General features: G+C 41.7%; 1 protein-coding gene and 1 long non-coding RNA gene across 6 annotated transcripts in view; one reads left to right on the forward strand and one right to left on the reverse strand.

Moving 5' to 3' along the window:
- The window catches only part of LOC127005409 (uncharacterized), an 88958-nt gene that overhangs the window by 28859 nt on the left and 43820 nt on the right, over window positions 1-16279 (reverse strand). The window lies entirely within an intron of this gene.
- LOC127004672 (myosin-IIIb-like) overlaps window positions 1-16279 on the forward strand; it is a 67370-nt gene that overhangs the window by 4479 nt on the left and 46612 nt on the right. For 2 of the 5 annotated variants that reach the window (XM_050872794.1, XM_050872845.1), the window contains one exon: window positions 218-1489. In XM_050872794.1, the coding sequence (XP_050728751.1) occupies window positions 1465-1489 (25 nt within the window). In that variant the 5' untranslated portion in view covers window positions 218-1464. Of the gene's footprint in view, window positions 1-38; window positions 1490-9624; window positions 9759-12193; window positions 12445-16279 lie in introns of those variants that run through there. The other 3 variants (XM_050872924.1, XM_050873005.1, XM_050873065.1) reach the window with 3 other exon arrangements.

Consider the following 16279-nt stretch of genomic DNA (forward strand, 5'->3'; position numbering starts at 1 on the left):
GAAAAAAAAAAAGGAATAAGAGAGAGACTAATGAGTTTTTTTTTTTTTTACGCTCTGGCATTTCATAGCGGAAAGTATATCGCATGAGTAACATTTAATTGAGTGAATGAGGTTGTTTTTTTTGTAAATGTCGACAACGCTGCAACATTCACGAAGAGAGAAAGTGAGTGATTACAGAACGAAAAAAATCACGGTACTTATAAATTTTTTTACGCAGAACATCATAAATCAGTGAGTTAAAAAATACATATAAAACGCTGGATATGAGAAAAAAGTGACTGAGTGAGAAAAAAACGCAAAAAGAAGGAAGAGTGAAAGCCGGAAAAAATAAAACTATCAAGAAATTGTTTTGACTTAAAAAGAAGAATGTGGGAAAAAAATAACCAAAAAATAAAACATTCGTGACATATTTTACTGAGTGTGTTTAAAGAAATAAAAGAAGAAAGAAAAAGAAAGTAAAAAAAAACTAGAAAATAATTTGACTTGTAAAGAAAAAAAGTGGAAAAAAACAATAACATAAACCAATCTATCTTCATCTTATCTTATTGAGTGTTTAAAGAAAGAAAGAAAGGAAGAAAAAGATAGACGAAAAAAAATAAAACTAGAAAATAATTTGACTTATAAAGAAAAAAAAGTGCAAAAAAACAATAACAAAAACAAAACTATCTTCATCTTATCTTACTGAGTGTTTAAAGAAAATAAGAAACAAAAAAGAACAAAGACAACAACAACAACATGGTGGTGTGGCGGCCCCGTCCCCCCCCTTCACCCCCCTTCCTTGACCCCCTCCTCACCATCAACACCTAAATCACCTCAACATCACCATCTTCACTATCACCAATAACTCCTCTCGTAACTTTTCCTCACCATCATTTTCCCCACTAATCAAACCCTATAGTCCCCCAAAACAATCACTATCATCATCATCATCATCATCACTTCACCATCATCGCCATCAATCACACCATTACTAAGTCTTCTTATAGAGTTTCCTCACTATCATTTTCACCACAAATACAACCCTTTGGTCATAAGCCTCCCCCCCCCCCCTTAAGAAAACACTATCATCACTATCAGTATCTTCACTATCAACACCACTGAAACACCATCACCATACACCTTCACTATAATCACCATCACAAGCAAAGCACCACCAGTCTCCTTGTTGCGCACACTCCCCTTCATCTTAGCAACCACCCTCACCACTATCACCACCACAACCACCATCACCATCACCACCTCCACTCCCAACCACCTCAACACCCAACACCACCTCCTCTGACACCACCACCACCACCATTAACAGTACGTACAAATATCTCTCACCTCCTCGAGAATTCACCACCACCACCACCACCACTGTCCTAACCAACACCACACACAAACTCACCCTCCACCACCACCACCAGGAGCGTCTACCAGTCAACCACCACCACCATCACCACCATCACCACCACCAGCACCATGGCCCCACTGGAGGAGAAGAAAGGTAAGTGTTGACGGAAATGATGAATATAAAGGATGAATCGATGAATGGGTGAATGAGCGTGTGAAAGAATGAATGGATTGGATAATGGAAAAGAAAAGGAAAGAGGTGAATCACTTTGAAGTCCCTGGAAAGGATGATTTTTTTTTCTTTTCTTTTTTCTTTTATATATATTTTTTTCTTTCTTTTGGTGATACCCATAGCTCCGGTAGAATCTCCTGAGGGGCCACATAAACGACCCCAGCCCGTTACTAGCGCAGGCGAATTTAATTTATAGTGACGCCGGGGTATATGACTCTTGCTTGGCCCATGCTGCCCCCGGTGCCCCACCTGAACGAAGTCGCATAAGTTATTGTTGGCTGAAGATCTGGGCAGCATGTGGGTAACCTTCCGCTACTCGGCGATGGTTGAAAATTGTAGCGTGCATTGGTGGGACTCGAGCCAGGGTCCTCGGGCTCATCACGCCCGCACGCTGACCACTCGGCCACCGCCTATAAAACAACCTTTTTTTTTCAGGCGACCCCAATCATGCACCTCTAGAATGGACCACGACCCCACTAGTTTAGTTGTTTATGTGTTATTGTAACATAAAAACACCATGTTTGATATTTTGAGGTCTTGGCGACCCCCGGAAAAGCGCTTGGCGACCCCTCTTGAGAGGTGGATAGATCGATGTTTTGGGGTATCACTATGATGGATGAACAAAAAAACTACGAATGGAAATGAGAATAAACAAAAGTAGAAAAATAATAAAGGTACATATAACTACGATAATAAGACAGATCGCTATATAGAATGACAGAAAGAAAAAGTACGATAGATATAGATAAACAAACAAAGATATACGAGAACAAGAAAGAAAGCCACAACACCCACTTAAACCATTACAGTAAAGAGAAAGAGTACCTCCTAAAGTACGTACCTACCTGTCAGTTTTCTCTTATTGATTCACCGCCACCGACACCACCTCACACCTCCGCCTCGACAGGTAACTTTCAGGCCCCGCGGCGGCCCTTACCTGCCTCTATGGTAATTAGTGGAGGTGAGAAGGGAAAGTTGAAGGATTTAATAGACACATAGGGGACCTCGTTTTCTATGGAGACAAATTAGTGTGAGTGTGTGAGAAGGGGGGGGAGGGGGTTGTGGGGGGAGTTGTGTGTGTGTGTGTGTGTGCGTGTGTGTGTGTGTGTGTGTGTGTGTGTGTGTGTGTGTGTGTGTGTGTGTGTGTGTGTGTGTTTGTGTGTTGGGGGGCTAAACTGAGTGCTATGTTATGATAAGCCTTTTCTTTCTTTCTTTTTTTCTTTCTCTTTTGCTTTCTTTCTTTTTCTCTTTCCTTCTCTCTTTCTTTCTTTCTTTCTTTCTTTCATTCTTCCTTCCTTCCTTCCTTACACACACACACACACACACACACACACACACACACACACACACAACCCCCCCACACACACACAAATACACCCTCTCTCTCCTCCTCACACACATACACAATCTCCCCCTACACACACCCCTTCTACACATACAAACACACACACAAACAGACAACCTTTCACCTAACACACACTACCCTGCCCCCCATACATATATACATAACCCCCCCCAAAAAAAAAACATACAACACAGACTCTCCTTCCCCCCCCTTCCCCCCACCCCCCCCACACACACACTACCCCTTCACTTCAACTAACCCAACGCATCGGTTTCTCTTACACACCTCTCCCCACCCTTAGGATAAACACTATTGGGTCATCTTAAGGACGCCCAAGCTTTCTCTCCCTCAAACACTACTATTATTTCCTTCATTGGTCGGGAGTGAATTGACAAACCCTTTTTTTTTTTTAACCTAATTTCTTTTTTTTTTTTTTCCTTCAGTGTATCTTCCCTCCTTCGCATGTTTTTGTTGTGGGGTTTCGTTGTTGTTTTTGTTTGTTTGTTTACTCTTTTCTTTCTTTTTTTTTTATCCCCAGTTTACCCTCCCATTAGTTAGTTAGTTAGTTAGTTACTCTTCTTTGCATTTCTTTTTTTTTTCAAGGGTTTTGTCGTTCTGGTTTATCTTAGTGTATTCTTTTCTCTCTTTTTTTTTATCTCCAGTTTACTCTCCCTTAACTTTTTTTGTATAGTTATGTTGTTGATGATTTTCTTTTTGTTTACTCTTTCATGTTTAAATCTCTCTTTGTATGTCAGCCAAAACTCGAGCACTTCATATTTTACTTTCCTCTTAACTCGGGAGTCTCAAGGGTTAATGCGACGGAGATGAACACCGAGACCACGCGCAGCTAAAACGTAAATGCTCCAAAATTTACTTCCTTCCTTCCCAACTTACTTTCTTCCTTTCTTCCAACCTTCATTCTTTCAGTCAGGCAGTAAATGAGTCAACGAATCAGACAGTCAGTCAGTCACTCACTCACTCACTCACTCAGTCGTTCCTTACTTCCTTACTCACTTAACATTATTTCCAACCTAAGCCTCCTTCCTTGTGACCTTATTCAGTATGTAGCAACAAGAAACTGACACCATTATTTTTTTTTTTTGCTCTTTAGGTTATCTTTCTCGCGGTGACCTCGTTTGTTTTTTTCCCTTCCTCTGCGGGTCGGTCAGAGAATACCAACAACATTCCTACTGCCCCGTATTTTTTTTAGGGGGGGGCGTGTTTAAATTTCCCTCAGGCAGGTCATCAGGTTTTGGTAAGTGTAAAAAATGTCTTGGTCTTTAAATTTTTTGTTTTGTTTTCTTCTTTTTCTTCTTCTTTTCCTTTCTCTTCTTGATCTCGTTCTTCTGCTTCGTTTTCTTTTTTTTCTTCTTGTTCTTCTTCTTCTTGTTCTGTTTCTTGTTCTTGGTCTTCTTCCTCCTCTTCTTCCTCCTCCTAGTCTTTCTCTTTCTCCTTCTTCTGCTTCTCTTTTTCTTGTTTTTCTTTTTCTTCTTCTTCATCTTCTTCTTCCTCATCTTCATCATCATCTACTTTTTTTTTCTTCTTCTACCTCCTCCTCCTCGTCATCGTCATCATCATCATCATCATCATCATCCTCTCCTCCTCCTCCTCCTCCTCCTCCTCTTTAAGATCTACCGCTACAGCAAAGTGGAGATATGGTCTTAAGCCAATATTTGTGAGCGGCGGTGGAATGGTGGAAGCGGGAGAGGTGGATGGCACGTGTTCGCATATTTAAATAACGCTTTCTTTTTCCGCCTTCCTCCTTCCCTTTGTTTTCTTCCTTCTCTCGTTTATCTTCTTTATCTTTCTTCTTGTTTTCACTTGTTTTCTTGTTTGTTTACGCATTTTTCTATCATTTTTCTTGTTCTCCTTCGTTTTTGTCTTCTTTCTCTTCTTTTCCTTTCTCTTCTCCTTTCTCTTCCTCTTTTCATACATATTTCTGTTATTTTTTTCATATCTTTTATTTTTTTTCTATCATTTATTTATACATTTCCATCATTTTAGTTTCTTTTTCTAATAATAATTCGCTCGTAATGTTAGTAATACCGTTTCAGTTTCCTTTCTCTTCCTTTTTTTCAAGATTTTTTTCATAGTTTTAGTCATCGGTAAATTTGACCCTATTGAGATATCGTGTGGTGGTGGTGGTAGTAGTAGTAGTAGTGGTAGTAGTAGTAGTAGTAGTAGTAGTAGTAGTAGTAGTAGTAGTAGTAGTAGTAGTTGTATAAATAGTAGCTTATCATTATTAGTAACACCTTATAAAACACGAAAATCATCATCATCATCAACATCATCAGCATAAACAAAAAGCCGAGATATGGAGATTTGAAGATGCGCTAACAAGGACACATAGCACCCCCCCCCCCTCCTCCTCCTCCTCCTCCTCCTCCCCCTCCTCCTCTTGCTCCTCCTCCTCCTCTCATCCTCGCAATTAGGTGTCAAAAAAAAGGAAGAAAAATAACAATGGGAGAATATTTACAATGGAACACACAGGCCATGAGGAAATGACTTGCGTTTAAATAAAGGAATAAAGGAAAAAAAACTAGGAATGTGTCAACCTGTGTGTGTGTGTGTGTGTGTGTGTGTGTGTGTGTGTGTGTGTGTGTGTGTGTGTGTGTGTGTGTGTGTGTGTGTTAGCGGGGGAACAAAGGATGCACACTTGAATGATTTAGAGAGAGAGAGAGAGAGAGAGAGAGAGAGAGAGAGAGAGAGAGAGAGAGAGAGAGAGAGAGAGAGAGAGAAATTAAATCATCACGTACAATTGATGGATGAGGAAGAAAAAGAGGAGGACGAGGAGGAGGAGGAAGAGAGTTGGTAATACCGTTCAACATGCCTCCTCCTCCTCCTCCTCCTCCTCCTCTTCCTCCTCTTCCTCCTCCTCCTTGCAGAGTGAACAGCAGGTCCCCACATCCGTTACTCTCCTTTGCCCCAATTCATGGTTCAAGGAGGAGGAGGAGGAGGAGGAGGAGGAGGAGGAGGAGGAGGAGGAGGAGGAGGAGGAGGAGGAGGAAACTGTAAAAAAAGAAATATAGTATCGTGATGTAAGATTTACTCTCTCTCTCTCTCTCTCTCTCTCTCTCTCTCTCTCTCTCTCTCTCTCTCTCTCTCTCTCTCTCTCTCTCTCTCTCTCTCTCTCTCTCTCTCTCTCTCTCTTAGTCATGGTGTCAAATAAGCTTTCCCTCTTATCATATCGTCTTCCCTTCCTCCTCCTCCTCCTCCTCCTCCACCTCCTCCTCCTCCACCTTCACTTCCTTCCATTATTCCTCCTCCCGTTTACTTTCTTTCAGTCATAATTACTTCCTCTCTCTCTCGATCTCGCTCTCTCTCTCTGTCTCTCTCTCTCTCTCTCTCTCTATCTCTCTCTAATGAGAGAGAGAGAGAGAGAGAGAGAGAGAGAGAGAGAGAGAGAGAGAGGTAAAGGAAGGAAGTAAGGAGGAGGAGGAGGAGGAGGAGGAGGTCATTGCCTTGTGTGGCCTCGGGGTTAAAAAAAAAGGACCATTGAACGCTTGAAGGAAGAGTGACGTAAGGTCGGAAGTCTCATTATATCGGTGGTGTTTTGCGCTCTTATGACGCCGCCGTGAGAGGAGAAGACGAGGATACAGGAGGAGGAGGAGGAGGAGGAGGAGAAAGGGAAAGAGGATGTAGGGGAGGAAGAGGAGGAGGTGGAGAAAAGATGTAGGAGAATGAATAAGTAGATTGAAAGGATAGATAGATAGACAGATAGATAGATAGATAGGTATAGATAAATTGATTGAGAAAGAGGATGAAGGAGAGGAGTAAGGAGAAGAGGAGGAGAAAAGTAAGAAGAAGAAGAAGAAGAAGAAGAGAGGAGGAGTAAAAAGAAGAGGAAGAAGGTGAAAACTAGCAATGAAAGAAAGGAAAAGGAAGAAGAGAGTAAAGAGAGGGAGAAGAAAGTGAAGATAGATGAAAAAAGATGTAACAGAGAGAGAGAGAGAGAGAGAGAGAGAGAGAGAGAGAGAGAGAGAGAGAGAGAGGAGGGGAAGATTGAAAAAACGGTAAAGAAAATTATACAAAGACAGACAGACAGACACAGACAGACAGACAGACAGACAGAGAAAAGAAAAACAACAACAATGATAAAAAACAAATACATTCACTTTTTATCTCGTTTCAAATTTAATAATAATAATAATAATAATAATAATAATAATAATAATAATAATAATAATAATAATAATAATAATAAAAATAATAATAATAATAACAACAACAACAACAACAACAACAACAAATCAAGCGAACATAAAACAATAAGAAAAAAGGAGAAAATAAATAAAACTAATAAATATGAACTTAGCAAAAATATAATAAGATAAAAAAGTACAGAAGAGGGAGTGGACTTGACGTGTGTGTGTGTGTGTGTGTGTGTGTGTGTGTGTGTGTGTGTGTGTGTGTGTGTGTGTGTGTCGGTTCGCTGTCTCGGGGCTTCGTGAGTTCGCTGCTTCGTTCGTACGTTACGTTGGTTGGTTCAAAAGTATAAATAAACAGCTTAACTTGTGCTTTCTCTCTCTCTCTCTCTCTCTCTCTCTCTCTCTCTCTGACCTCCTCCTACTTTACTTGACTTCACTAATACAGAAAAGGAAGTTGTCTCACCATCACCACCATCACCACTACCATCACCATCACCACCACCACCACCATCACCACCACCATCACCATCACCACCACCATCACCGTCACTACCACCACCACTACCATCACCATCACCACCAATAACATCACCACCACCACCATCACCATCACCACCAATAACATCACCACCACCACCATCACCACCACCACCACCACCAACACCAATACTACCACCAACACCAACACCAACACCATCAACACCACCACTCCATTAGTAACCATCACAAACACCACCACCACCAGTACATCACCATTCTCTTAGCATTCATCACCACCATCACCACCACTGTCACTACCACTGCCACCACAAACACCACCATCACCACCACCACTACCACCACCTCCATTTCTACGGCTTCAACATGCTAAGGGTGAAACGAACATGAGAGAGAGAGAGAGAGAGAGTAGTTATGTAGTAGTGCCAGGGTGTGAAAAACGAGAACACACACACACACACACACACACACACACACACGGAACCAAGGAGAGAGGAGAGAGACGAAGAAAAGAGAATCAAGGAGGAGAAGAAAGAACAATGAAAGGAAGAAAAGAAGAAAACAGAGGAAAAGCAGGAAGGAAGATTAGAAAGCAGAGAAGAGAGAATTACAAAAAGGAAGGAAAGAAGAGGAAAACAAGGGAATGAGAGAGAAAGAATAAAGATAATACCCACACAGACACAAGACGATAAAGAAGGGGCAAGGAGATAGAGAGAAGATGAAAGTACAGAAGAAGAAGGAAGAGAAAGTAAGGTTAAGGCGTATTTACAGGTTATTTGACATTGCAAGAAGAGAGAGATGGAGAGATGGAGGTATAGGGAAGGAGTAAGGGAAGAAAGCCACAATGATTTATATCTTAGGGGGGAGGTATGGAAGGAGGGAGGATAGAAAATGAGACAGGAAAGAGAGTGAGGAAGTGACTGAGAACAGGTGGAGAGAAGGAATGGTAGAGGAAGGGAAGAAGAGAAGGGATGGGAAGGACAGAGGGAGGGAAGGAAGAGGAGACGAAAGGAACATTTAAACTTGACGATGTAATAGATTTTTGTGCCAAGAGACGATAGAATTAGACAGAGACAAGCAAATACAAAAGAGGATAGAAAGGGGAAGATAGAAAGGAATGAAGGATGAAGGAAGGAATAATGGAAGTATGAAAAAAGAAAGACAGAAATGAATGAAGGAGGGAAAGAAGAGATGGAGGAAAAGAGGAAAGACAGGGATGAGAGAAAGGAAGAAAGGAGGGGTAGAGGAAGGGAAAATGAGAAAGAATGGGAAGGAGGAGGGAAAGAGAGGAATATTAACTTGACGATTAATAGATTTTTGTGCCAACAGAGAATAGAATAAGACACAGACAACCAGCTCATTGCAACACCAGCCAACCATGCAGACAGACAACCACAGACAGACAGACAGACTTAGAGACAACCAGACAAACATGAGACAAGCTGACTGACTGACTGACTGAGAAACCAACTAACCAACAGACAGACAGACATACAGACAGCACCAGCCCTCCTAAAACTCATCTCTCTTATAGCCACTCCTCTCTACGCTTTTTGTATAGGAGGGGAAGAGGAAGGGAAAAAGAGAAAGGATGGGAAAGAGGAGGGGATGAAAGGAATATAAACTTGACAATGTAATAGATTGTTGTGCCAACAGAGAATAGAATGAGACATAGACAACCTTAGCGGACTCTTTTCGGCTTTTTCCTTTTTTGCCATTGAGTTGCTTCCTTTACCGTAGAAAAATAATGCCAATCCCAACAGTCCATCAGCCAGCCAGTCAGCCCACTACAGACAGACAGACAAGCCCAGAGACACCAGGAGGCACAAGACTGACCACAGACAAAGAAACAGACGGACAGACAGACAGACATACACACACATAACCAACCTAGCACCCATCAGTCCATCCCATCAGCCAGCCAGTCAGCCCTGCACAGACAGACAGACAGGCCCAGAGACAGCAGGAGACACGAAGAATGAGCACTCTTCCTTATACGCCCATAGTGCCAGCGCGGGAATTCCTTAATGCCATTAGCCGCGGAAGCCAGGTGGGTGCCGCGCCGACCTCCTCGCTTCCTGACCCGCCCCGCGCCTCGGCCGGCCCTCAGTAGTGCCAGGCGGCGGGCAGTGACGGCGGCGACACTTCCCTGCGTCGCGAAAGTAGGGGTTGCGGCGTCGGCGGCTGTTGTTCGCGATCGGTAAAGAGGAAAAAAGTGGATTCTGTCGGATCAGTCTATCGGTGAAGGGTATCGGGTCTCGGCTATCGTATATTGGTTAAAAAAATATATTCTGGATTATCAGTGAAGAATATCGGGTATCGAGTACTGGGTATCGAGTATCGGGTATGGGTAGTCTATCGGTGAAGGGTATCGGGTCTCGGCTCTCGTATATCGGTAAAAAAAAAAAATCTGGATTATCAGTGAAGAATATCGGGTATCGAGTATTGGGTATCGAGTATCGGGTATGGGTAGTCTATCGATGAAGGGTATCGGGTCTCGGCCCTCGTATATCGGTAAAAAAAAAAATTCTGGATTACCAGTGAAGAATATCGGGTATCGAGTATTGGGTATCGAATATCGGGTATGGGTAAAAAAAATGGCTTTCCGGATATCGGTGAAGGGTTTCTAACGGGTATCGGGTATCGGGTATCGGTAATAAGAGTTGGTTTCCAGGATTATATTATCGGTGAAGGGTTTCTAACGGGTATCGGGTATCGGGTATCGGTAATAAGAGTTGGCTTCCAGGATTATATTATCGGTGAAGGGTTCGGGTCAGTTTCGGATATCGGAGAAAAAAAAATTGAGATTCGAGTAAAAAAAAAAGTTATCTGTATAGTTGATGCATTCACTAAGTCAGTTAAATGGGATTGTTAGGATCGACTGACTGACTGACTGACTGACTGACTGATTGATTGCATGGCAGGAGACCACAACTACTTCGATCAAATTTGGGGGTCAACACGTAACACACACATCAGTTTTTTTTTTTTCTTCTTACAGCAAAGGAATCAGTTCAAGGGCATAAAAAAAAAAAATGAAAATAAAAGCTCGCTAGTCACTGATCCTAAAAAGAGTTAGAGGAGTGGCCGAAGGATAGGTCAATTTCGGGAGGAGAGGTGCTTCATTCACATACACCAGTGGCGGACCAGTGGAAGGGTGGAACGAAATAGCTATGAGGGAGGGAGGGGGCGAAGTGAGCGTTGCGAAAAAGGGAAGAAGGCTTGCGACAGAGGGAAAGTAGAAACAGAGTGAAATGGACCCGCTTGCCATGGTCGCCCTCTCAAAGAAAAGGTCAGGGAGGGGGGAAAAAGGTGCCAGAGAAACAGACAGACATAGATAGATAGATAGATAGACATAAATAAAGACTTTGTTAAATAGGTAGATATAGAGATTGATAGACAGATAGAAAAGAAAAGATTATGGAGGGAAAAGGTGTTTGAGCAATAGATAGATACAGACAGAGACAGACATGGATAGATAAATAGAAATAGATAAATACACATAGTTAAATAGGTAGATATAGAGATTGATAGACAGATAGAAAATGTTATGGTGGGAAAAGATGTTTGAGCAATAGATAGATAGACAGACAGGTAGATAGAGATATATATGGACAGATAGATATAATTAAATAGGTAGACAGAGATTGACACAGATAACAAAACAGACACCACAGATAGATATATAGATAGATAGATAGACACAGATAGACAGAACACAATCAAAACAAACACACACATACACACACACATACCAATCAGCTTCCCAGTCAAACACGGCCCCTCTCAACCTTACCAAACAGTCCTATAAGGTGTAACATCAGATTAACAAAGCCAATAGTTAACCTGCGCGTGACCTCAGTCCTCATCTCCGTCACATTCCCTCCTTATACCTCACTGAACGAAAAAGTATAACACACCAGAAGGGAACGATACACAAGACTTAGTAGATATAGTGAACGTATGGAAGAAAATGAACGTGTAGTGAACGGGTGAACGAACGTGGCTTTGAGGGCATCGGGTACAGAGGGAGGAAGATTGAGGTCTAGTGAACGGAGAATTAGAGGAAAAGAACGTGTATTGAACGGGTGAACGAACGTAGCATTGAGGGCATCGGGTACAGAGGGAGGAAGGTTGAGGTCTAGTGAACGTAGACATTGAGGTAAAGAACGTGTATTGAACGGGTGAACGAACGAGGCTTTGAGGGCATCGGGTACAGAGGGAGGAAGATTGAGGTCTAGTGAACGGAGATATAGAGGAAAAAAACGTGTATTGAACGGGTGAACGAGGGCATCTGGTGTAAAGACAGGAGAGTTGTTTGCTAAATGAGAACTTTTTTTTATGGGGGGGGGGGGTTATCGGACTGGTCAGAGAGGGGTAAAAAAATTAATATAAAAAAGCCGTTTGTATAATTATGGAGTGAAAGTTGAAAGTGCGGTAAAGAGGACAGACAGACAGACAGACAGACAGACAGACATTCGCTACGGTCAAAAAGTTGTTCTCGTTTAGCCAAGTCGCTCGATACAAAATAAAAAAGATAAAAAGTAGATAAATAAAATAAAATAAATAAATAAATGAAGATAAAATAAATATAAATAAAATAAATAATAAATTAAAACGTTTATTACTGAAAAGGTTGAATAAAAGAGAGACTGAAAGAACTGAAATAAAAGGAAGAGAAAGAAAAAAAGACAGAAAATAAAGAAAGATAAAGAAAGGGAGAAACGAAGGAAGGAAAAAGGGAGAGAAGAGATAATAAGGAGGAGGAAGAGAAAAGGTCAGCTAAAAACACAACAGCTGACCCCTGACCTCCCCCCCTCCTCCCCTTCTCCCCATCCTCCTCCACCATCTTTGACCTAACTTATCGGATGACCTGAGATAGAAAGGTGAGTCCGTGTGTGTGTGTGTGTGTGTGTGTGTGTGTGTGTGTGTGTGTGTGTGTGTGTGTGTGTGTGTTTTCACCTGTTAAAGAAGTACTCTCTCTCTCTCTCTCTCTCTCTCTCTCTCTCTCTCTCTCTCTCTCTCTCTCTCTCTCTCTCTCTCTCTCTCTCTCTCTCTCTCTCTCTCTCTCTCTCTCTCTCTCTCTCTCTCTCTCTCTCTCTCTCTCTCTCTCTCTCTCTCTCTCTCTCTCTCTCTCTCTCTCTCTCTCTCTCTCTCTCTCTCTCTCTCTCTCAAGAAACTAATAAAAATGAGAGAGAGAGAGAAGAGAGAGAGAGAGAGAGAGAGAGAGAGAGAGAGAGAGAGAGAGAGAGAGAGAGAGAGAGAGAGAGAAAGTGAAATATATGAAGATCCCTTGAGTTAAAATTAATGGATATCGTATGTTGTTTGTGTTGGTGGTGGTGGTGATGGTGGTGGTGATGGTAGTGGTGGTGGTGGTAGTGGTGGTGGTAGTGGTGGCTTTTACCGTCCACAGCACTTTGATGGTAAACTAATTCACTCTGCAAACGGGGACACTTATTATTATTATTATTATTATTATTATTATTATTATTATTATTATTATTATTATTATTATTATTATTATTATTTTCAGCTGCCTTGGTTGTTACTGTTGTTGTTGTTTTTCTCTTATTAGCGTGACTCTCTCCGTTTCTTTTCTCATGGTCAAGTTTAAAGGACGTCATTTAACAAACAAACCGTGGAGCTTGTTGTTGTTGTTGTTGTTGTTTTTATTTTCATTTTATTTATTTATTTATTTATTATTTCTATTATTGGCTTTCTCACAACATCTTCTTCTTCTTCTTCTTCTTCTTTTTCTTATTCTTCTTTTTCGATTGCTACTTAAACTACTATTACTACTACTACTACTACTACTACTATTACTACTACTACTACTATACAAAAACTGGGAATGTTCAAATTTACCGATAACGAAGAGGAGTAGGAAGAAGAGGAAGAGGAAGAGGAAGAAGAGGAGGAGGAGGAGGAGACACAAGAGCGAAGGAAAAGAAAAAGGAAGAAAAATCAAAAGAAAACAAGGAAAAGGAGACGATGATAATAATAATAATAATAATAGTAATAATAATAATAATAATAATAATACAGCCGGTGAAATCCGAAGCCACCTTGACACAGTACTATCACCCGGTGTTATTAATGGTCCCAAAACCACATCCAGGTGCGACAGAGAGAAAACGGGACCTGCTGAGTTGAGGGCTGACTTATGTATATATTCTGCGACACCTTAAGACGACACATGCTGGACGCCTTGCTCTCTCGCGTGCCAACCAAATCTTGTCTCATTCCTTCACCTGTTTATCTCCTCCTCCTCCTCCTCCTCTTCTTCTTCTCCGTGATTCTTCCTCCTCTTCCTTCTGTCATTCCTCCTTCCTTCCTTCCTTCTCTCTTTTTTCTCTCATTAATTGCCATGCTGTCTCGTGTGCCAACCATATCTTGTCTCATTCTTCCTCTGTTTATCTTCTCCTCCTCCTCCTCTTCTCCGTGATTCTTCCTCCTCCTCCTCTTCCTTCTGTCATTCCTCCTTCCTTCCTTCCTTCTCTCTTTTTTTTTTGTCATTAATTGCCTTGCTCTCTCGTGTGCCAACCATATCTTGTCTCATTCTTCCTCTGTTTATCTCCTTCTCACTCCTCCTCCTCCTCTTCTTCTTCTTCTCCGTGATTCTCTTCTTCTTCTTCTTCTTCTTTCTACTTCTACTCTTCTTTCTGTTATTCCTCCTTTCTTCCTTTTCGCTTTTTTTGTTTTGTTTTCTTTTAATTATCTTCCTCTCTCGTGTGCTAACCAAATTTTGTCTTATTCCTCCATTCGTTAATTTTCACTTCTCTCCTCCTCCTCCTCCTCCTCCTCCGTCGGTCTTCTTCTTCTTCTTCTTCTTCCTCCTGTTACTCCTCTTCCTCCTCCTCCTCCTCCTTTATTTCTTACTTTTTTCTTTTTTTGTTGTTTCTTTAGTCATTCCTCTGCTCTTTCATCCCCTCCCTCCTCCTCCTCCTCCTCCTCCTCCTCTTCTTCCTCTTCCTCCTCCTCCTCCTCCTGTCATTCTTCCTTCCTTCCTTCTCTTTTTTTCATCCATCTCCTCCGCCTCTCTCTTTTTGTTCTCTCTTCTCTTTCCTTCATTTCTTTCTCTTTTTTTTTGTATATTTCCAATTTCTTTGCGTTCTGAGGTCTTCCCTGTTCTCTCTCTCTCTCTCTCTCTCTCTCTCTCTCTCTCTCTCTCTCTCTCTCTCTCTCTCTCTCTCTCTCTCTCTCTCTCTCTCTCTCTCTCTCTCTCTCTCTCTCTCTCTCTCTCTCTCTCTCTCTCTCTCTCTCTCTCTCTCTCTCTCTCTCTCTCTCTCTTCTCCTCTTCGCAATCTTTTTTTTTTCGTTTTTTTTTCTTTGTACTTTATTTTATGGCTTCCTTTCTCACACCTCCTCCTCCTCCTCCTCCTCTTCTTCCTCCTCCTCCTCCTCTTCTTCCTCCTCCTTCTCCTCCTCCGCCTCCCTCATTCCAATGCCTCCAGTCTCATTGATCAACCTCCTTCCTTTCCTCCTCCACCTCCTCCTCCTCCTCCTCCTCCTCCTCCTCCTCCTCCTCCTCCTCCATATATCCATTAACTTTCCCCATAATGTCTCTTCTACCCTCTATTCACGTCAACCTCACTCAACTCTCTCTCTCTCTCTCTCTCTCTCTCTCTCTCTCTCTCTCTCTCTCTCTCTCTCTCTCTCTCTCTCATCAATTTCTCTTCATTTTTTTAGTCTTTCCATCACACGCTTCATCTCTTCCACTTCCTCCCTTTCTTTCTCATTGTCTCTCTTCCCTTCTTCCTCCTTTACTCCTTCATTTCCATTCTATATATTTTTTTCTTCTTCTTTCTCATCAACCGCTTCGCCGCTTTCCCTTCCTCTCTTCCTGCCTCCCTTCTTCCTTCCTTTCCGTTCTTTAGCTTCTCCATCACACGCATCTATGTCTCTTTCTCTTTCTTCCTTATTCTTATTTTTCTTCCTCTGTTTCTTCTTTTCTCATCTCCTTTTCTTGCATCCTTCTCTGCTCTCATTCCTTCCTTACTCCCTCTCGCAGCGTCCTCAGAGGGAAGGAAGGAAGGAAGGAAGGAAGAACGGAATGAATGACTGAATGAATGAATGATTGCGTGAATGAAAATCTCAATGAATATATGAAGGTAGGAAGGAAGGAGGGAGGGAAGGAGTTTAGAAAGGTTAGGAATGAATGAATAGATGACTGAATGAATGAATGAATGAATGAATGACTGAATGAATGAAGGAAGGAAGGAAGGAAGGAAGGAGAGGAAGAAAACAAAGAAAGAAGGAAGGAAGGGAGGAAGGAATTTAAAAAGGTTAGATAGGAAAGAGTTTAAAAATGTTAGAAATTAATAAATATTGAATAAATGAAGATAGGAAGAAAGGAAGGAAGGAGGGAAGGAAGGAATTTAGAAAGATTAGGAATGAAGGAGAGAGGGAGGGAGGGAGTTTAGGGAGGGGCTTGTGGTCTACCTTGAAGTCTCCAGGTGAAATTGTCATCCCTTGTGCCAGGCGGCTTAATGAGTTACCTGTGTGTGTGTGTGTGTGTGTGTGTGTGTGTGTTTTACCAGGTAACCTCTTTTTTTCTTAACTGGGATTCGTTTCGTCCATTTTTGTTTCATTTATACTAACAACAAATAAATATACACAGTCCAGAAGTACTCTAAAACAAAATGTACTAATAATATCGTTTGGCTATTAAAACTAAAAATATGGACAGTGCTCTTTTTTCTCTCTATGTTGTTCTCGTAT

The sequence above is a fragment of the Eriocheir sinensis genome, chromosome 1, assembly GCF_024679095.1.
Source record: "Eriocheir sinensis breed Jianghai 21 chromosome 1, ASM2467909v1, whole genome shotgun sequence".
Lineage (NCBI taxonomy): Eukaryota > Metazoa > Arthropoda > Malacostraca > Decapoda > Varunidae > Eriocheir > Eriocheir sinensis.